At 37.0% G+C, this 23584-nt stretch overlaps 1 protein-coding gene across 2 annotated transcripts in view; it reads left to right on the forward strand.

Moving 5' to 3' along the window:
* The window catches only part of MAGI2 (membrane associated guanylate kinase, WW and PDZ domain containing 2), a gene marked incomplete at both ends in the record, with an annotated part of 744090 nt that overhangs the window by 613529 nt on the left and 106977 nt on the right, over positions 1 to 23584 (forward strand). For both annotated transcript variants that reach the window (XM_084265916.1, XM_084265917.1), the window contains one exon: positions 16377 to 17012. In XM_084265916.1, the coding sequence (XP_084122042.1) occupies positions 16377 to 17012 (636 nt within the window). The remainder of the gene's footprint in view (positions 1 to 16376; positions 17013 to 23584) is intronic.

Raw genomic sequence — 23584 nt, forward strand, 5'->3', positions numbered from 1 at the left:
CCTCTGGTCATTTTCCAGACAGGTTAGAATGGCAGCATCATTACTCAGACTTCAAAAAATCTTTCTGTTTTCTTGGTAGATTGTTTTTTGGCAATCTGTTTAGTCTGTCTTATTCCAATTATTTTCTGTATATCAGTATGTTTTTAGGCCAAACTGGATTTCATCAAAAGGAAATGCAGCTGACTATTATATAAGAGATTCAAGTGTTTCTAGTGCAGTTCCATTTAAAGAAATAGTTCTAAATTGTTTTGGGAAATAAGGATGGTAATAAGAATTGCACTTGAACAACTGTTTATGTCATAAACATTAATCCAACCCAGGTGCCAAGCTGATGGATTTTTGTTTTAAAGTGTATAATGTTGTAAAAACTATCTTTCAATAGTCTGTTCAGTTTTGAATTCAGGACCATGTTATTTTAAACATTTATTTTTTTAAAAGAATAATGAATTCTGCTTTGCTGAAGCACAGCATGTGTCATTTCAAATCAACTGGCAGTAATAGTTTTCCAAACATTTTGGAAAAGTTTTTTTTAAACTTCAAACTGAAAATAATACTACCTTAAGAAAAATCAGTAAGGAAACAAACCCATAATGTTTCAAATTTTTTGAGTTTTTTTAAATTAACTATTCCAGCAAAATTGCCACAAACTGGCAATTTCTTCTAGTTAACCCCAACCTAGGAAAAAAATCTCAGAAAACATTCTGTGTATAACCTGAATTTATCAGCTATGTCTTAATTTTCTGTTTTCTGTAGCTCCTAAAGATGAGAATTTTCTTAAAGTTTATGAAGCAACATGAATGTTTGTAGTGTACAATTACGCATAGATACAGTGATGCAGCAGTGCTGATACTCCATCCATGTCACTGCCTCCCAGGGCCATATAGCACTCCAGGTCTTTTTTACAGCAATGTCCTGTGCAACCATTTACAAAGGCCAGAGATTCACATGAGTCATCCAATTCTGTGTCACACTTCCAAATATAAAATAATTTGTCTAATCACAGTCTGTTAGAGAGAATCCGTTGTAAAAAAATGTGGTTAAAAGATGGGTAGATGAGGTGCTTAGGGATCTGGTTTAGCATAGGACAGGAATGGTTGGACTTGATGATCTTAAAGGTCTTTTCCAACCTTGTAATTCTGTGATTCTGTAAAACAATGGTTGGCATGTTATATGTAGTGCAGGTATCTGGATGTATCTAGAAGTGTTAAATAGATAGTAATATAACATTGTTTATAATACTAGTAGAGGTGTTGAATATGTATGATGAAGTGCTTTGTGTATGGCTGTGGGTAGGTATGCTGAAGGTGTATAAAAAGAGACGCCTGTGTGTGAATATATATATATATATATATATATATAAAATAAACATAAAATTTAGTCCATTTCAGAGAAATGACCAGTAACTAGGGAAGGTAGATGAAGTACAATATTATTTCATCATATCAAATATATCGCTTAGGGGAGTAGTTACTTTACTAGTGATCAGCCTGGTCCCAGGGATATGGATTTTGGTTTTCCCACATATAAATATGTTCACACGTAGATGTTAGCATCATTTTGCATATGTGTGTTGCAATTAGGAGCTAATTTCCTTCCATGAATACAGTGTTGAACATGCTTTATATCGGGTTGACTGAAAAAGACAGGCTTTCTCTCACTTGGGTCTCTTCCCAAGTAAATGCAGGAGTGGCACTAGCCATAGAAAGTAACACCAGGTCAGTTCTCTCTATTTTTCTCTCTCACACACACAGCTGGAATGCAGCTGAGGTAGAGACCCCGACCAAGTACAGGAAAAGGGAAGTGATGGAACACAAAGCCTAACACAAAGGATAAAATATAGAGTGTAATCTCAGCAAAGACTGTATCAAAAATATGGTTGCACAATGCAAACCCATCAAATGCATATAAACAATCTTCAGTCTACCCTTTTCCAAATTTAAAGATTGATTTTTGGGTATTGTAATGGTATGACCCTGGCTGGAGGCCAGATGCCCATCAAAGTCGCTCTATCACTCCCCTTTTCAGCTGGACTGGGGACTTTGTCAAAGAGACCTGTAACAATCCCCCTCTAAGTCAGGACTGAAAGGAGAAAGTCAGGGTGTTTGGCCAGTGCCTGAGAGCCTTGCTGTGGTGATGAAAGCAGCCCAATGCAATGGACAAGCAGAGAGATGCACAATACCTTGTGCAGTGTAATTGCATCTGCTTCAACAGCAAGATTTTTACTCTTTCTTGCAGAGGCAGCAAGTTCGTCTCCCAAATCTTAGAAATGATAGGGGCTACCGTGACTTATTGGTAACCTCCATTTGCATGTTGCAATAGCAGTTTTTGGAGACATATTGAACCTACTCCTTCAGAGTAATTTAAATTTCTCACGCACTGTAGCCTTACTATTATATTGCTATCAATGATGAAATTAGATGTTCTTTTAAATCCTGATTTGGCTGGAAAAGAGATAGATCACATTAAGCTCGTATAATTTTTATTCATTTTTCTTTCACCTCTTTGCATTTCAGTCAATTTGATGCAATAGTATTAATTTGCCATTAGATGAAGACACACCTCGTATTTTTGTGTTTGAATTAAGCAGTGCGTCTGCTTTTTAATTTGGGAGAGTGAAGGATTTGAGGAAATTGCAGAAGCTCACGTAACTAATTTCTCTTTTAATGGCAGCAGCTTTTAATCTCTTTCACATCTCGTTGGTATCTGAGCACATCTGGGTCTTACTTAGGTATTCAAAATCTTTGTTATGCCTCGAGAGCATTCTTCCCAAATGGATTCTGTTTGTGCAAGTGAAAAAGAAGAATATATTTTCAGTCATCTTAAACAGTCCTGCTTTTGCACATTCCCTTTAACAACACCAAAATAACCATACAGACAAGTACTCGTTCTACTTCTTTTATGGGGGGGAAGTGGAGGGGGGAAGTGGAGAATCCTTCAGTAAAAGAAATGTGGGTAAGAACCAAACATGGGAAAATATTTAATTATAATCCAAGTAGAACCTGACTAGACTGCAGTGGAGGAGAAGGATGTCTGTTATGTACCAGTGGCTCTGCTCTGTGCATGAAGGAGTCTTGCAATCGGACCTGAACCTCATCTTTGACATTACTCATTTTAATGATGGTGTCATTTTTGAATGCCAGGATAGAGTCATTGATAGGTTTGGGGAACATGTTTTTTGCAATAGTATTTACTGGCAGGCAAGGATTGTGCAAATACAAATACCTTTCAGCTTCCCTGGCCATCAGGTGGGACAGTAGTCACTGATACCTGACGGATTTATCCTGCAGTTTCTCTACACCATTATGTTTCTCCCTCCACTGCTGCCAGTATTTTTTTTTTCTCTAGTTCCGCCTCATGTAACATTATCAGTTCCACTATTCCCAACCCTCTTGTGCTAGGCTGGCTTTGAAGGGTCTCTGGTGTTATGGAGGTCTTTCTGATAGCAACAGCCTGAAGCTGGACATAGACGTAGATGATTTCAGCTCTATTAGAGTAAAGGCTGTCCTGTACCTTCAAGCCCACGTGAACACCAGTGGAGGAAAAAGTGGCACCCATGGTTATCAGCAGCACTTCACCAAAGAAACATCGGTGTTTGCTTGATATGAGTTGGTGATTGCCTCAGAATCCAAAACGCACTCTCATGTTTTTACACTAGATAGACCATTGATTCTCCTTTTATGTTACTACTGGTTTTGAAGTTAGCTGATGCTGTAAGAGTAAGTGAAAATATGCATACCTCCATTTTCCAAAAGTACCTTTTAGATGAGCTCTACTTGAGACATTTTGTGGTATTCAGCATTTAATCCATGGGTCATTGCGATAAATCCTGGAGAACAGTGAAGTCTGAGAAAGAAAATGGATATAGTCACTGCAGATTCTAAAGTTAGTGTACTCTCTTTTTATGGTCTTTATCATATGGCAATATATAAGCACATTGAGAAGCATTCCGCATTAGTTAACCCTAGCATATGACAGAATTCATAGAAGAAGTGTTAGTAATTGTACTATAGTGACATTAACAGCACTGTATCAGACTTCATTGCCCAAACCTCCTCCACTGTCCCAAATTAATCAGAAAATGCCTTGCCATGAGAATGGTAGCAGTGCTTTTACTATAGTTCTTTCATGTGGGATAATAATATACATATCTTTGGAATTATAGTGAAAAGGTTGGATAGTCTCATTCACAATACAAAGAAATTGATAGAACTCTTCAGAATTTGTTTCTTCACAGTGCTTATCTATAAGTCCAGGTATTTATTAACCCTGAAGATCCAGTCTTGACAATGTTTCAGTAGCAGTTTACAGTATTCCAGGTTCACTAAACATTGAATATGTTGATTAATTCATCTTTATGCATATAAAATCTTTCAAGGCTAAAAAATTTTAGGATTTCTTTCTGAGAAAATCTAAAGGACTGCCAGTTCAGAAATGCTGTGATTCATTCTTCTAAATATTGACTAGGAACATAATATATGAACCTACACTAGTATAAAATAATAAAAAAATATAAATATGCTTTCTAATTATAACATTTAGTACATAGCTTTCAATTATTGTAAAAGTGAAATACACTAACTCAAACAAACATTGAATTCATTAGTCTGGACATGTTTATCTTTGCTGGTAGGACAATATTATTTATAGTGATGTCTTCCTTGTTAGTGACAGCCCAAGATTTGTTTTGAGTGATTCATAGAAACAGTTTCAGGTTTCTTTTCATGAACCTGTATCTTCTTGATAATGCTAAGTGCAGAAAGAATTAAAATAGAAAAGGAGCCCTTCTTTCATTTTTGTACCTACTGTAGTCTGGGTGTTCAGTTTAACCTTAAGTGAGTTTCTTCTGATTGTAACCCCCATTGGAATTAATGTCACTTCACTCTATTTCTAAAAAGCATTATATATACAGTTGACACCTGACTGTGCTTTTTTTTCAGGGAATTGCTTTCTGGCAGGGCATGTATGTAAGCATTATGTGCACGCAAGCCTGAAAAACTCAATAATTTCATACTTGAACTGTCATAAGAAGCAAAAAGAACAAAAGCAGTTTCAATACAAATTGCCATCAATTTTAAAACTTTAATTTTTTGATCAGAATTCACCAATAGACTCCAGGGTTTTTGTACCTTGCTGAAGCAGGACAGGCCTTTTAGAGATGCAGTCAGTTAGGATATTTCTAAAGACAGGGAAGAGCAAAGCACCCAGTGCACATACATTTCCTTGTCGCTTTCTCGAGCACTGTGCTGCTGGCATTCACATCCCAAATTCCTCCTGTTCCTTCCTTTCCTGTATCCCACAGCACTCACACTCACCCATTGTTCATCCTTAGTTAGCTCCTCTCTCCAATGGGTTGCATCCCTGCATGCATTTTACTGTTACCCTACTTTATGTACTTCTTGTGTGGCAGGTAGTTCTAGAAGGAAGTTTGTGAAATGGCTTTCCCAATTCCCATCATTTTCCTAGGCTTACCACATAAAGGCAAAGTGTGTATAGAACATGCTAGAGAGAAATTTAGAATTGTCTTCTGCCACTATGGTTGCTGTCTTCAGCTGGTGGGAGTCTACAACTTGCTCTTGATTTTTGATGGACGTAGAAACTTTCAGGAGAGATGATGCCATCTACTTTGTCAGGAGCAGGATAGAAAATACTGTATGGAAGCGATTGTCAATAAGTGGTAGCCTTTTGAGGAAAAATTAGATATAATGATCATTTTGGGATGGGCTTTTTAATTATAGGCCACCCGTGGGATGATGCACAGTGAGAACATTAGGAGATGGCAGGCATACTGTGAGACTGCTTCTTCAGTCTGAATAGTCTGATACAGAATCACAGTCATTCATAGTAACCTGTTTTATTTTACTTTAATTCATTAGTTAATTAACAAACTAATAAATTCAAGCATCCATAAAATTAATTCTTTTCTAAAGAGGAAGATACAGTGTGTTCTCATACACAAAGGACGATTAATGCCCTTTTATATATAAAATCTGAGATTTCACCATTGAGCAGTAATTGATGCATCCATAACCCAGTTTGTTTTGTTGCAAGTGTTGGAATCCAAGTACTGACCTGAACACCTAAATTGCACTGGAAATTGATAGAGTATTTACCCTGCAGTGGTGCTGTTATTGTTCAAATATTTACTGCAGTGCAGATAAAGTCACAACCAAACTGTGACTCCCCTGTGCTATAAACCTTACAAGAGTACTGCAAATTCTCCTCTCTCAGAAAGCTTACAAATGAAAACAGAAAATAGAGAAAGTAAATGAGACACACAAGGAGGCAGAATAGTGGGAGATTAGATAATCATCATAAAAGGATAACCATCATAAGACTGGAGTTTCCTGTGTGCTCTACACCAGTCTTAAAGAAAGGCCTTGATGGGACTTTTATTAATGATTTTGCCTCCATCTCAACAAAAAAATTATTATGTAAGATAAATTTTGTAGTTTAGACTAAGTGTAGTATGAATGAGTGGGCTGGAAAAGAAAGCTTAAATTATTCAGTGGTGAAGGTGTTAATTTGTTTTCAAAGAATAAAAATATATTGTCCTTGAAAATGAGTGCTTGGCAATGAAAGAGGCTCTAGAGATATTAAGATAACATTTGCTTGGAAGGAAGGTCAGTTTGATAATGCATTACCCTCTATTAACCTGGAAAAATACAGTAAAAACTGAGAGAACCAAGAGCAACTCCACTGTTAATCTTTGCCATACAATTTCAAAGCAAGTAACATGTTTATACATGCCAGAAAAACTACTGAGTAGTGGTGTAGAAATTTTGTCAGAAGCTATCTGAAGTAAAGTTAATTTTATGCTGATATTTTAACTATCAAAAGGATATCATAGAGGTAATACATGCAGGATAAGCATGTATCAACCTAAAGGTTCAACAGCGTCTATAAAATCTTTAAGTAGAAAATGACTCATATATTAGCCATACATTTGTATGAGATATTTTTTAATGGATGATGACCAAAGATGACTCCACTTTAAATGCACTGAGTTATTTATATACAGCAGACTATTAGTAAAAATACACTTATTTAACTGGAAATTACTTCACTGTTTTGATACATTTAAATTCTGCTTTATACAAGTATAAAGCTTCCTGTCTTTAACTGTGCATAAATGCACTCAACTGTAGTAATCCAGACTTCTTTCAAAGTATCTCTGTTTCTGAAAGGCATTGACCTTTTAAGTCCTACTGACTGTTTTCAAGATACAGCAAGATTCAGATTTTTATAATATATATATATAAATGTATATATGTACAAATATGAACACACATAGAAAGATTCCAGAGTTCTAGTTTGGCAAGACAGTAGAGGCTCTAATAACTAGGACAGGGCAGTGAATGAGCACACAGTTAATTACAACTGTCAGCATTGAGGATACAAGTTGATTAGCCAGAATCAGATCCTTCAGCAATAAGTTTGGGAGTGAATTTATAGTGTCCATAGCATCATGTGGGATGACAGTAATTGTAAAAATTTCTTGTGGCAGCATATGGATGCGTATTATTATTATTATCATAGATTGAATTGCTGAACAATACGTCATAACAACACCTTCAGATTTGGCCTCTGGTGTTTGGCTCCACATCCATGGTTTGGCCCTGGAATAAGCACACTGATTTTCAGAGGTGCTGAGTGCTGGCAACTCTCATTGAGCTCAGTCTTCAGAACATGGACCTGAGCAATGAATACACAAAAATCTAGAAATCAAAGCTTTCAGACTTAGCTTTAAATTAAGTTAATGGCCTGACTGATAATGAAACCAGATTTGTACCGACTTCATAGAGTTGAAGTTAGGCAGCTGGATGAGTACTCCTGAGTGCAGCCAGAAAAACAAGGTATTGATCAAACAATGTCAAAATTCATAGTGTTGGTAAATAGATAACAGAATTATAAAGATTCCCCAGTTCTGGCGGTAATACCCCTTCAGTTACAGGATATGTTCTCAGAAACTGTAAAATCTTGAAAATCACAATGAACTTTCACGTAACCTACGTCTGTGCGTTTAAAAGGGAGACCAATCCTACTTATGCCTTTCCACATGTTTTTTAAGTGTCCAACTAACTCTCACTAAGTCACTCTCACAAAGAACTAATTCAGTGTGTGACTAGTTTTCGCTTGTCCTCATGGCGCTAGCGTTGCTCAGAAAGAAAAAAAGCTCTATTAACCATTTCAGCTCACCAGTAACACATGACTGCCAATTACTAAAAATTCCCCAATTACCTATATATTTCAACATATAAAGAAATTTGTCTTTGTGCTGCAGCTTCTTTGTAAATGCTCCATCCAGCTCCTCACCTCGTTCATCTCCCTCTTTTCTCTTCAGCAGTTTATGTCAAGAATTAGTAGTTGCAATAATGTGCGGTCGACAAGGCTGCCGAAAATGTCTTCCACTGGGGACAGGTGGCACGTTGCCAGGTTTCCCAGGCGGGGACAGCAGCTGCTTGGTATTTACATCATGCTTTGCCATACCCTTATGCCTTTAGGCTGCCAGGAGGCTGGCTGGACTACTTTCCTCCTCCTGGGAGCCATTACCTAGATAAATGTGACGTTCTGTGTACAGAAATAAAACGTTGTGCGTACAAAAGCAAGCGTGTTGTAAATTTTGACCTCCTTTTTCTATAGAAAAAAAAATTAAAAACCAAATCAGGATTTATTTCTACATGACCCTCTGTGCACAGTTACACCTTTCAAAGTGATCCCAAATAGCTATGCAAACATGGCATACATTTTTATCTTGCTCTTCAGATCCGCTGATGTTTTGTCACACCAGGCATTTCAGGATGCAAAAGTAGTTTCTGCAAGCAAAACCTGGATAGAGAAAGCTTACATAATCTTTAAATAAAAGGCTGCCTTGAAAATCGGACCCTCTTTTTTTTTTTTCATGTGATTTTGCCCTCAAATCACTTAGCATCCTTTAAAAATTATTTTTTGTAAAGTGAGAGTTTTGACATCCGTGATGTTTTCAGTGTTCGAAGAAATGAAAAACTGTCTATCTAGGAAGAAAAATTGCCTGCTCTGAAGCACTTTATGAACAGCATTCATTTAAATAGACTTTTGCTGTTGCTTTACTTACATTTTTATTTTGGAATGTTTCATGCTTACTGGATCAGCAAATAATCAAGATCTTTAGATTTTTTTTTAAATTTATTTTATTCTTCTCCCCCCCAAAAAGGATAAATGCCTCTATTTGAATAGCTTTTACCACTATATGCAAAATACAAATGAAATGTAAATAGTTTCTTCTACTAATCCACATCTGCCTGAGTGTAATTACATGATGCATGCTGGTTAAGCACAAACATTTTGAATAGACAGCTTTTTAATTAGCATGTGCATTGGGTCACAACAGAATTAAAATGGCTTCTAAAAAATTGATGGTATAAAAATGGCACCTGCTTACTCATATCTGATTTGGGTAAAGTTGCAGATACGTGTCTACATCACATCCTTCTGTTGGCCCTAGTAGATGAAGCCAAGTATGGAGCCAAGGGTGCTCAGCCCTTCCAAAGGTGGACACAGGCTTTAACCCCAGCTAACCACTTGCATGATGTGACATACAGCTGATTTACATCTGTTCCTCAGGTTTCAGTAAGAAAACTTAGAGGTATCTAATGTAAGTTTGAGTACCAGAATGCCTAGAAATACATTTTAATTTCACTTTTTATCAGATTTAATAAGTTCTCATTCTTGTTACACTGTTGGTTTTTTCCCCTGAACCTCATTTCCCAGAGTCCAGTGAGTGAAAGGATGGTCTATGGATAGTGGTTACCTGTCCACTTTGTGGAGTTTGTCAGCACATGGGTAAAAAATTCTGTACAAAGTGAAGACTGAGAAATTGTTCTTCCATGCTACTCTGAAGAGAGATATTTTAATGGGCTCTTCAGTATTCTCACATGCCAGCAAGTGGTCCTGAAATTATTTCTGAGCACAGAGGCTGCTGAGCCTTGTGTCTCCCAGAAGCTCTTTTAATTTCACTGTGGCTGCCACAGTATTATCTATCAGATGAAGTTGTTACAGAGCTAATAATAAAATGGTCAATTTTAAATTTCAGCTCTTACAGTCACTACCTGTGATTATTATATGCATGTACGTCTCCCCAGGTTACATTCTTGGTATGTTCTAGCGGTTAATTTAGTGTTCCATTTTAAAAGAAATAAGGTAGAATCTTCTTGGCAGGTGTTTTAAGTATTTCAGTACTAATATGTGATGGTCTTCTTATACCACAAACTCCTTTAAGAAGTTATTATAACTCAGAAAATTTTATTTTAAAAATAAGGATAGTTATGTAATGGCCCTACAAAAAGTAGGGCCAAATTTTTATATATATAAAAAATCAGGCTACCATGAACTGCTGGATCCTACATTTTATCTTTTGTCTATAAATTTTATGCCATGCAGATGTTAGCAGCTAGAGCCAAATTGGTTTTTCAAGGTTCTGTGGCAGGCCAGAGTACAAGAAAATGGAGAAATTTTATTCATGCAGAAACTTTTGAAATCTTTTACATCTAATGGAATTATTCTACCTATAACAAAAATAATATATATTCACGCATTGGATTAACACCTGCAGCAGGTGGAAGGAAGATCAAATTCAATTTTTCAGAACATAATTTGGCTGCTACTCTTTAACTAAATACTCCCTCACACAGTTGCTCTCTGTGCTGCTACTAGTACCTGCATGTGCACATACAAAAATATCTCATTACTAAAGAATCTTCACCTGTGAACTGATTGATGATTAAGCACCTGGAGGATCTCCCCTACAAGGAAAGGCTAAATGAACTGAGGCTGTTCAGCCTTGAGAAAAGAAGACTGAGAGGGGATCTTATTAATGTTTATAAATATCTGAAGTGTGAGAGGCAGTTTTCTGTGGAGACAGGACAATCGCTTCAAGTTGGAGCAAAGGAAGTTCCGTACCAATATATGGAAGAACTTTTTCACAGTAAGGGTGACAGAGCACTGGGACAAGCTGCCCATGGGGGGTTGTGGAGTCTCTTTCTCTGGAGACATTCAAAACCTGTCTGGACAATTTCCGGTGCAACCTGTCCTGAGGAAGCTGCAGTGGGGTTGGAGACAGTGATCTCTGGAGGTCCCTTCCAACACCTACAATTCTGTGAATCTGTGAATCTGTATTCTATGACCATCAATCACATGATGTGGTTATTAAAATTACCCTCTGTGTTTTATATCTCAGTACTGGAAACATGCTAACACGTCTGAATTTATTAGTAATAGGCTACAGTGCCAGCAACATTGCAGTACTTTGCCGAAGGAGAAGACAAAGTCACTGCTGAGAATTGACAGAAATAGCTAGTAATGACAGTGGGTAGTGTGGGTGGGCAGGTGGAGGGAAAGCTTCAACAGTAAGTAATCATCTATTGCTAGTTCTGAAGCTCACGCAAAGTATGTGTATGCAGAATTTAGAATATATGGTTGAGAAATGCGAGTGGGAATACGTAACACTGGAAAAGTTAGTAGAGTTTGGCTGGGCTATAAATGCAACAACCTCCGCCCCTGCAGCCTTAGTCTCCCAGAGCTGGCGTTTCCTGTGCTGACTTGCCAAACCATGGGCTGGTTTTAGTTCAATTGCTCTTGGCTTGTGCTGGCTGCAGGGGGCTAGCAGAACTCTCTTTGCCCCCTAGAAAATCACAGCGTTCTTTCTTATTTCAAGCACACGAACACGGATACTAAGAGCTTGATCCAAAACCCATTAAAAACAATGGAGATGTTTCCACTAAACTTTGAATGTAATCATAAATTAGCAACAGAGATATAATCTACACTCAGACTTTGAAGTTTAAAGGTTTCTAAATAATTAGAAGAAGGAAGACAGTCCAGTAAGAAACTCAATTCAGTAAGGTACTATAAAAAATTCTGTCCTGGAAACTGAGTGCACAAGAAACAATAATAAGAAGAAATAAGCCAAGTGTTTGTATACAAACGGTGGAAACATTGGTAAGAAAATGAAGGAACTTTACCTACTAGTGCAAAATGCTAGGGGTAATCAAAACATAGCTAAAACTGTAACTGGAATCGCTGAATAATATAGATTCTTCAGAAAAGAGAGAAATAGGGTGGTACATTACACAAAGTATTAGGATAATTTGTAATGAAGGAAGTTATGTCAATATAACAGATTCTGTTTGGATCAAGCACTTCAAGCAAGAAAAAACTATTTTTGCAGAGTTAACACTTATGAAATCCCCAGCATTTCAGATTTGACTCTGCAACATTACTGAATGTTAGTAAGGATCTGTATTAGAGGATATTGAAGCTCACAAATTTCCTTACCAGTCACTAAACCAATGAAAGATAACGATAGTTTAGATCTGGTTTTGCTTTGAAATATGTAGGTCATAAAAACTTAACCTTTAACCAACTATTCAGGCACTGTGTCCATTCACATTGCATTACAAAATAAGCAATGATGAGCAAACTTTTAATCAGCAAAACATGCTAGTTAAGTGAAATATTTTGGGACTTCATGGCTATTTCTGTGAAGAAGACATCACATTTCTTCATGTGCAATAAACTATGTTATATATGACAACAGGGGACTAGTTTCAGCCGTCTGGGAAGTCCCCTCCAGACCTATGTTCCTAAATTTGTCAGTTGAATGAGAAAGCCTTAAGTAAATCAGAGGTAATTGTAGGACAGTTTGACAAATTTGGTTGCTGTAAGTGTTCTCTAACAATATTTGACTCAAAGCTGAATTTGGACAATTGCTGCTGGACAGCATAATCTGTTCTTGTGATGGTGTAGATGTTTGATATGTAGGGCAGGATATTTATTGTGTACTGAGTATCTCTCAAACATGCCACTTCATCTAGAGAATCTCATCCACATGCCTTCTCCATATACAAGCCATCCTGGTCTCCCTCTATCCTGAACAGTCTCAAGTTTATGATAGGGTAGGTAAGGCATGTGTAGAATTTGTAGAGGCTAGTGAGGAAGACGAAATTCGAGAGTTCATCCAATATTGAGAATGTTGAAGCACAGAGATATTCAGCCTGGAGAAGAAAAGGCTCAGGGAGATCTTACCAATGCATGTAAATACCTGAAGGGAGGGTGGAAAGAAGGCCAATCCAGGCTCTTTCAGTGGTACCCAGTGATAGGACTAGAGTCTATGGGCACAAACTGAAACACAGAGGTGCTGTCTGAATATTGGGAAACACTTTTCTACTGTGAGAGTGACCAAACAGTGGTACAGTTTGCACAGAGAAGTTGTGAAGCCTCCTTCACTGGAGTTACTCAAAAGTCATCTGAAGACAGGCCTGGGCAACTGATTCTATCTAAGTGACACTGCTTGAGCAGGGGGGGGAGGTTGAACAAGAGACCTCCAGAGGTCCCTGCCAACTTCAATCATTCTGTGAATTCTGTAAGCAAACTGCAGTCATTTCAGTAGGTTTAATTCTAAAAGCCAAGCAAAGTTTGCTGCTTTATATAAATGTTCTGCATAACTTCAAAAATACCCACTCACTGTTAAACTGTGATTTCTGGAGGCAGGCTATGGCTTGCTTGGAAAATCAGGCAGTAATTATAAAGGGGATCGCTATTAAGCTTGTCCATATGTACCCGTTATTATTAAAAGCAGCAGGAGAGAACAGGCAGAAAAGATGCTACAGGAACCTTTCAGGGAGTTTTCCTAAAGTAGAGAGGTTTTGAACTTTGCATTAGCATGGCACCAGCTCTGTAATGCTCTTAACTTATCTCACTCTTCCTACCAAATGCTGAGTACTTCTCTCTGTGTCAGCAATGAGGAACTCTCAGCCTGAAAAATGAGTTAGAATTGAGAAACTCCTACAGTCGAGAGATTTATTTGAAGGATTTCTGAAGTTAACCCCTTTTATTCCTCTGTCATGTCTTATGAACTGGAACTCTGTTTCTTCCAGTAGCTATTTCTTTGAGTTGAACTTAGTAAGTCATACCTTTTCCCCATCCCTCTTAACCTTCAGCTGTATGTTCTCCTTGTGACAGTACAGCATTATGGGTCCCAAACGGTTCAGCTGGGAGTGAGTTACAACTTCAGGGTCTGCCTAAACAAGTTTAGCTTTGACTGTTAGGTGACTGCAACATGGGGCTACTAGGCCTATATATTTCCGGACTGTGCTCCTTGTGCACAAGATAATTTGTTTTCACTGGAGACCGATATAATAACTAGTTTATCTGATTTTCTAATTTTTGAAAACCATAATGTTTTCATTTTTAGATCATACTAGTGCTGTACAAATGTATAAAATGAAGGGGTAAAACAGCAATGATTTACTTGCCCAACACAACAAATGCATTATTCTTTTTGCACCCTGCTTAAGTATTGCAAGAGAGGATGAACAAACAGATTGGTCTCCTCCCACCACATATCTGCATAGCCAGCACTCAGGGAAATAAAGACTGCAGTGATTAAAAGTTCCAAGGGTACTGTTAAGGCGTAAGCTACTGAAACAGGAGCATGCATTGACGAGGTCTCAGTCCAACAGTGTCAGTCCTATTATGAGCAATGCCAGCCTCACTGCTAATGGGGAAGCCAGGAATGAGAATGCAGGTAAGATCTTTCTATATCAGGGCAGGAGCAAATCACAATGAACTGCAGCCATTTCCATGATAATTTAGTGCAGTATATTCTTTCTTTCTTTTAAATCTTGACTTCTGAAATCTGTTGTACTCTTAGCTGCTTGAGACACTGGAGTTTTTTCAGTGCTGCCTATGAAGTGACCTTACTGCTTTTACTTATAGTTTGAAATCTATTTATGATGCATATTTACAACACTATTTGCAGCTTCTAAGGATTCTGTGAATAATATTCCAACATCTAAACAAACTCCCTTAGCGTTTTTTCCCTAGATGCCCTCTGAAGAAATCTTTCCCTGAATCACAGTTTGTGCATATGCAATTAATTACTGACAGGCTGTTAGACAGCCTCATCATGGGGGAATTGACCATTTCATTTTCACATGGAAACAGCCCTTGCATTGACATCTTGATGATGCTCTTTTTTCCTCGGTTTACTTGATTAGATCTTTTGATTGAAGTACTTGAAAGACATAATTTCATAAATACACTTGAAGCAATTCCTCACACACCACCTCATCCTCTGTAAATTATTCTCATGTTATTGTTGAATTTTGAAATATCATTAAAAAGCATTGTTATGATAGGTCAATTATTAAACTGTGTACCTTGTAGACATCTAGTAGTGTTGCCTGTATAAATTATTTCTTCATCTTAATTAATGCAGGGTGATAAGATGATTTTCACTTAGAAAAATACTTTTAACTTCTGGACTTCTGTAACCAAACATCCTTCTCCTTTGTTATAAAGATGGAAACTGTTTAATTAAAGTGGAAACTGACTGTGTATCATCAAATTGTTCTGAATATCATTTGTACTGATTACTCAATTTTATTTTAGCATAGACCTTGACAGTATCATAAAAATATTTATGGCTATAAATATATAAATTCATTCTAACAAAAGAAGGAACTTGGAGTTATTTCTGAACTTTTCAGTAATAGAAGCTGTTTGGTGCATGAGCAATATGGAGATCCATAAATAGCCTGTTGACTTAGAGTATTCTGCTTTCACTTATGCTGTGTACAATCTATGAGACAAGATTTGGAGGTAAAGGTATTATCTTTATTTTTATTTGGCAGACTAATTTAGCTGGAAATATTAAACTGATTTTCAGGCATTTGCCTACATTTTTCTAATAAATAGCTATTAATCCTCCCTACAAAATTTGTTCTGTCATTGTCCTTGATCCATCATGGCTACAAAAAAATGCTACTAAATATTTCTATGATATGCAAGACATAGTTTAGTTCATGCCTAGAATAGGCAATTACTGTAGTAGTCCTGGATGTCCAGTGGCAAGTAATGACATTTAATAGGAAACTGTCGATATCTTGATCAATGCAAAAAGTATTTCCTTATGCACATGCATGCACAGTCTTGCATTCCTATTTATTGATTCTTAAGTCCACGAGTACTGACTATTTCCTTGGTTTTCTTCCTTTTACTCTTCACCAAACAGTGGTATTTCTTGATACTAACCTTCCAATTAAACTTCTGTTGTATCTTATTAAAAAAAGCAATCAGTGGACTGCACTGAAAGGTTGCTAAGGAAAGATGTATCCAGCTTAGTTCTCTAGCTGTGAGTTTCTACAGGAGTACTGTCAATGTCTATTTGTATTATATTTATTGGCAGACAAGCTTTAAATTTTTGTCTCCACTATTTGAGTCAGCATGTTGATCTAATTTATTTCATTTTTTTAGTAGAGTTCTATCACATTTTTTTTAAATTGCACTGCATATGTAGTAACTGAAATTCTCATGTTGTCACTTTTGTCTTCTCTTTCTAGGTGATGTCATTGTCTATATTAATGAAGTTTGTGTACTTGGACATACTCACGCAGATGTAGTCAAACTCTTCCAGTCTGTTCCTATTGGTCAGAGTGTCAACTTGGTGCTATGTCGTGGATACCCTTTGCCCTTTGATCCTGAAGATCCTGCCAACAGCATGGTGCCACCCCTTGCAGTAATGGAGAGGCCTCCGGTAGTGGTAAATGGAAGACATAACTATGAAACTTATTTGGAATACATTTCTAGGACTTCTCAGTCTGTTCCAGACGTAACAGATCGACCACCACACTCCTTGCACTCCATTCCAGCAGATAGTCAGCTTGATAGCACATTCCCACCACCTGCCCATGATGATAATGTATCAATGGCTTCTTCTGGGGCCACCCAAGCTGAACTCATGACCTTAACCATTGTGAAAGGGGCCCAGGGCTTTGGCTTCACTATAGCAGACAGTCCTACAGGACAGAGGGTGAAGCAAATTCTAGACATTCAGGGATGTCCTGGTTTGTGTGAAGGTGACCTCATTGTTGAGATCAACCAGCAGAATGTACAGAACCTGAGCCATGCAGAAGTAGTGGATATACTTAAAGAATGTCCTGTTGGAAGTGAAACTTCTTTGATTATCCATAGAGGAGGTAAGTTTGGAAAGTCTGTACAATTACAAAAATGTGTGTAAAAGGTTCTAAACCATAAAACATACATATACTCACTACATTCTTGTGTGCTAGATGGGAGATTAATTTCCATGTTGCAGGAGGTAACACCATTCATTCTGGGAAAATGTGTCTGCAGTTAAGTATCCTAGGCAAAATCTAACAGGTTTTTTGTGCATTCTTTTTTGTGTTTTTAGTGTCAATGGTTCCACCTCCACATAAGGGTAAAACTACATCTGTTCCAGACTTTTTTCCTCATAGTAGTTTGTATGGTGTCTGGAGCAAATTCTGTAAGCAGTGCTGCAAGCTCTAGGTATAATTGTATATATTGACTCATTAGGGTATATCAAAATCTGAGCAATCTTTTAGCCCTTTACAAGGTTAGTGGTTTTGATAAGCCATTTTGCCTCCTTTTCCTTCATTGTAAAAAATATTCTACAACAGTTGTTCTGTTTGTTCTTGACAACAAAGATCCATACTAATTTATCTCTCTTTTAAAAAAATAGCTTCTAGCAACTTAATTTTCCTGACCAGCCTGACACAGTAAGCTTGAATACACACCACTGGAAGGGGAGAGTCAAGACTTATCTGTAAGGAAGCAATGACAACTGAATGCCTTGACAATGATAAGTCATTTCATAGCTTTTAATATTTTAGCCCAACAGATTTTCTTCGATGGTTTGAGATGAGCATCCATCACAATTTATTATTACCTGAAGAGAACAATGACTGAATTTCTTTAATTAAAGATCTTCTTTCCTCTAAAGTCATTCATATGTCACTGAATGTATATTACTCTGTGCTTCAAAGAAAAGAAATCAAAATTCTATACAAAAATACTAATTACTTTCCTTCTGAAGAGTGAAGATTAGGAAGTTTTAGTGTTTGTGTATGCCAAATGTTCATCACTAGAAAACTTACAGATACTTAGGATAGAGAATATAGTAACATTTTATCAAATTGCAGAAATAATAAACATAAAGTGATTTAAGTATCTGTAGATTCACATAGTCAATAAAGGATTTTTTCATATCTACTTTTAAAAGAATGGTTTTATAAGAGACATTTCTTCATAATAAAACCTAATTAGGAGTGATAAGTAAAGTCCAATTGGTGTCACTGTAGCATATAAACTTGGAGAAAGTGAATTGTTGCAAAGGTGCTATACTTGGTGGTATTACATCTGGTTTTATTTGACATCCATTAAGAATATGGAGCTGTGGATAAAACAGCATTGTTTTTCTGAAGATGCTGACAAATTTAAGAATTGCATAGCAAAAAGTATATAAAAGGGATTAGAAGGGTTAATGTAACCCAAAAAAAATAGGATTTTATTTTGAAAAATGCGATCTAATCCGTCTCTAGAGGAAAACAATTCACAACACCAATCTTCAGCGAGAAGTAGAGTGTGAAATCCAGTATGCTGAACAAGCCTGAGTAATAATAGACAGCAAAATAGATATTTCAGCAATCAGTGCAGGACAGTGGCAAAAAATCCCTGAAGCAGCAACATACTCGAGCCCAGGAAGATAATTCCTCTCTCCGATGAGAATTTCTTCTTAGAGCATCAATTCATGATCAAAACAAGTTGATCAACATGATAGTCTAACAAGCTCTGGTACATTAACTGAGTGGTTATTTTCCAGGCATTGCTGTGGCAGATAAGAGATACTGCGCTGAGCTCACTCCTTGATAAAAGCAATATAAAATTACGTCATCTTGTCTTTTGTCAGGCCAAGCATGGGGGTACAGATAGTTACCCTAACTCAGCTGACACAAAATACTAGGTCCAAATGCAGTAATGTGTTCCTGAGCCTTATCCTTCTGTTACTGGGGCAGGGGTGGTTGGTTGCTTTAAAGAATACAAAGTAGGGAAGGAGAAAGTGTCCTGTTCATGGTAAAACAATGATTAAGACCAAAGCCACCATTTGAACATACTACAGAGCGATAAACTTAATGGGTTGATACAGAACAAATGCAAGTTTGCTATCAGATATTTCTCTAAATCAGAAATAAGGAATATACCTTAATGCAAGGTTGCTGGACTCAGAAATTAAAGAAAAAGCTCATTTGTTTTAGTGATTCAAAGAAAGTGAAAAAATACACTGCATGAGACCGACTTGCTCTACCTGAGAGACAGATAAATCATAGCTTAAAAGACATATGAGAACTTTTTTAAGGTGACAGTCTGGGTTGTTGGGGTTTCCTTCATAAATTCAAAGCAAAAGGGAATTCATGTGACCAAATATACACCTATAATGCAGGTAATTATATCAATGCTAGTTGTCAAGTCCTTTTTTATAGTCCCGTGGCAGAAATAGGCCTTCCTAGGGTACAATTCATGCCATTGCAGTGTAGATGTTTCAAATAAGTTATGTGTACCCTAAAAGTATGTATTCTGCTTGACTGACTATAAACAGAAATGGGGATGACTGGTTCAGATTTATGTGTCTATCCCACATGTTAATAAAAATAAGCAGATGATAAAATTTGGTCATGTGACATAATCTGAATAAAAACCACAATCCTTGTACTTAGAGAAATCTGCTGATTTTAGTCAGTGACACTGGTGAAGCAAGGCATACTTGCTGGTTACACATACTTCCAATTTTTGTTTTATTATCTCTCATGTGTAATGACACTGGAATAATACAATCCTTTTCCATCATTAGCCTATGCATCCTGTCATTAGCGTCTTGTTTTTAAGATTAAAAAAGTACTATTCCTGCCCGTGGAAGATCAAGGCTGTGTTTTGCATAAGGTTGTGTGTTGCCTTGTAATGTATTCTGTCTCTGCTATGAATATGGCCTGACTGCATAGTTCACTGTGGCAAACACATTTTTGTAAGTGACTCTCATCCAGCAATCTTATCTACATTTCAAACAAGAAACGGGCTGACATTGGCTGATATATATTCTCACTATGGGAAAAAAGCATCTTATACAGGAAAAAATGCATTTAAAAAGCCATTGTCCCACAAGCTTAGAAGGTCAACAAGCCAGAGTGTACTGGAAAAGGAAAGGTCTGCAAGTATCAAAAGGGTGGAGTGAACTTCAGTACTCACATTTAAAGAGGCCACTAAAGGAAACTGTCTAAGCCAATAGCAAAGAGACTTGTCATGGGGTAGAGTCTAGCTGGAGGAAGTCCTGCTGAATCTATGGTGGATTTATTTTACAATTTCTAGACCAGAAGTAGTAATTTACCTGCTTGTTAAAACAAGTTATGAAAATAATGTGATTGTATATCTAAGTACTCAGCAGCACTGGTCCACTTGTTTAGATAACAACTATGATACTCTATGGCTAGAGATCTTAAAGTCTCATTTCTCTTTATCAGTCAGGTTCTTTGCAAAATACAGATGTGCTGCCTAGTTCAGTTTCTTCACATCTGCCTTTGCTGACCAGCCTTATAGTTTCCATTGATTACTGTCAGTTAGCAGAAGTGTTCATACTGGGGGGGGAGAAAAAATAAAATGAAATTTAAATTTTTTTTAATGAAAAATTATGGCAATGTTTTGCCTGCAAAAATTTTTTAAAACTAATAGAAAAAAATGGGGAGAAAAAATATGAAAGTGTTTGTTTGTTACCCAGATTTGCCTGTTTCCAGCTTTGCTTCAGCCTTCACACTTTATCCTCGGGTTCTGCAGCTGTCTGCCAAAGTAGTATGAGAAAGCCCTCAAAAGTCAGTCTGGTTGGATGCGGATAGAGCAGAAATTCTGCATTAGTCCAGAACTACTGAAAAACAGCACTAAGTGGTTGAAGCAGTACATAAATTTATGTAGAACGTATTATTCACTAATTAGGACATCAAAAATTGTTTTTGTCACATTCTCCTAAAAGAGCTATCCAAGAACCTGACATGTGCCATCTCTTTTGGAAAGTACCGTTGAAATATATATGAACCTATAGACAGCAGCCTAACCCCAGAAGTGTTCCTGACTAAAAAAGAACTGACATGTTCAAATGTAGATCCATTAAGACTATGTCTGAAATACTGTTGTTAAGAAGATCTGAAGATAACCCAGTACTGATTCATAAAACTATGGCAACTAAACACGTGCTGTGAGTGCAGCATTAAAACTAAATGCAAAAAATAGGAGCCTGACAAAGTTCTTGCATCTGATGGCTATTTTATAATGGTGGAATCTAAACAGGCTCTGAGAAATAGACTGCTCATATGAGACAGAGAACTAATGGGCTGTCCATATTGGTTAATTTTTAGCCCACACCTGGCATGGGATTGGAATAAGCCAGCAGCCACTTTCACCCTAACATGATATGGAACATAGCGTGGACCACATGCAATGCACAGTCAAGATGAAGAGGAAGCATTTAACTATGTATATGTAAAGTGTAATAATAAAAGGATGGCCAAGTATCTTTCTCAGATTTTGTGTAAACCCCTAGCGAACAGAAGGTTATCACTCCTTAAAACTGTTAACAGATAACCAATGCAGCACACAAAGCATCAGCAATTTCCAAAACAACCAGAAATTTCACCAAAAAAACGCTCTGCATATTCTAGTGTTTAAGCCCTCCAAAATGAGCAGACTTCAATGGAAGGAATGTTACATCCTTTTTGCCCTTTCCATGGACTAATCTCAGATTTATCTCTCTACTACAGACTTTTTTTTGTCCAATATTGCCATAGGATGTATTTCAATTCCTCTGGTCAGGAAAGCGCATACTTTTTCTCCATGTTGTCCTCTCTCTTGAGAAAGCAGCACAAGGTAAAGTGCAGGCACCACCATCACTAATCTTACGCTAGTCTGGCCCAGGCACTTCTGATCTCCTGGTTCCACAACCTCTACCACCACTGAGGTCTCTAGAGTTTTGACTCTGCTTCATTTCTTCATTCTCAATATTAATCAAGTACCTGGTACAAACTGGAGACCCTGTATCTTAGGCTTTCTCATCCCCAATTCATAACTTTCTAGTAAACAGTACTGAGGGTTTGAAGAAATGAACTTGTTAGGATGACGGTGTAGGGTTTTGATTTGGGACTTAAGGAGGTTGTATCACCCTCCTGTCTTTACTCCTATAACCCTGAGTCAGTTACTTCTTAAAGGAACCCAGTCTTTGTCTAATTGCTTCTTATGTGTACTCTGAATTAATAGCAGTCTGTCTATACTTGCTGTGTTCATGAATGTATGATTCTTTCTGTTGTCCCTGAGAAGAGATATTGGGAGATACAAGGTCTGACACTTCTACTTTGTGCCACACTTTCTACTCTGCAGACAGCTACTAAAACTGTACATTTTGCTCCTGATCCCTTTTCTCCCATTTTTCGAGTATATTATGATGTTGAGAGGAACTTAGATCCATCTGACAACATCTGCATTTTTAGCCCAGCTGCATTCTTAAATGGTGCATATATCTTCCATTTCTGAGTTCAGGGGACATTAGATGCCACAAAGGGAATGTGCACGTGAACCTAGTATTGAACCACTGACCCATTTGAAGTGACCAATATGAACCATTGATACATAGAAATCAATGACATCATAAACTTCCTCTGTCCAACATGCTGCTAAAACACACTCCTTACATTTTCTTTTTCTGATTTATCACACCATTTGGCTCTATGAAGTGCTCTGTTGTTTCTGGGTCTGTCTGCTTTAAAACAGATGGAAAACAAAGGCTCATAGCTAACCTTTTCCTTTTCCATCTCAAAATTCTGAGCTTTTATATGACATCATAAATTCAACATTTTCCTCAGCATGAGTTCTCTGTAAATATTTACTTCTCATGCCGTATTTTGTGTTGTTACAATTTTTTTGCTCTTTTATTTTTCTTTTCTTAGCTGGTAATGCCAGAAATATTTAATGATCAAAAATATTGTGAGTCATGCTACATTGTCCACTTTGTTGACTTTGCTGTTAGATGTCATATTGCCCCTTTTCCCACCCCCAGTCTTGGCCACTTGTCCTTTCTTATTTTCCCTACATACAAACCAATATTTTGTGCTAGTTAGTTTCATAACAGCCTTGTGAGAGGAGCAGCTGTCTTTCCTGTGTTAATTTTGGAAATAAAATTTCTGTAAGATTTTTAGAAAACACTGTTACCGTGCAAGAAATACTGCTGTTATATTAACATAACTCCTGGAAGCACTGCTTTCCAGATTCATTTTTACAAGGCATGTCTCACCTTACAGAGTATATTTTTAGCTGTGAGATATGTACTTTCCTAGTAACCTTGAAATTATTTACATCCTTTTTTGTCCTACATATTGAGACTGATTTATATTTTGGATTATCCTGAAATATTTTTTAAGCATCTTGTTGTAATCACCCGATATAAAATCTATTTTAATAAATATTTTAAATGCTATAGCAGGTAAACTAAAAAATAAGTTACATATATAGCCTAGTTTATGGTGAGATTCAATCTAAATCTTGTTAGTAAGAAATAGTAACCTCTTCAGTAGCACAGGAAATGACAAATTTGAACAGAGGGAATCATGGCAGGAGACCAGTTATCTTAAAATTCACACTAATGAGACTTTCATATCTTTTCTTGTATAGCTCTGATTAGCAGTGAAACAGTGTGCAATTG

This window comes from Gallinula chloropus (assembly GCF_964237585.1).
Source record: "Gallinula chloropus genome assembly, chromosome: 1".
Classification (NCBI taxonomy): Eukaryota; Metazoa; Chordata; class Aves; order Gruiformes; family Rallidae; genus Gallinula; species Gallinula chloropus.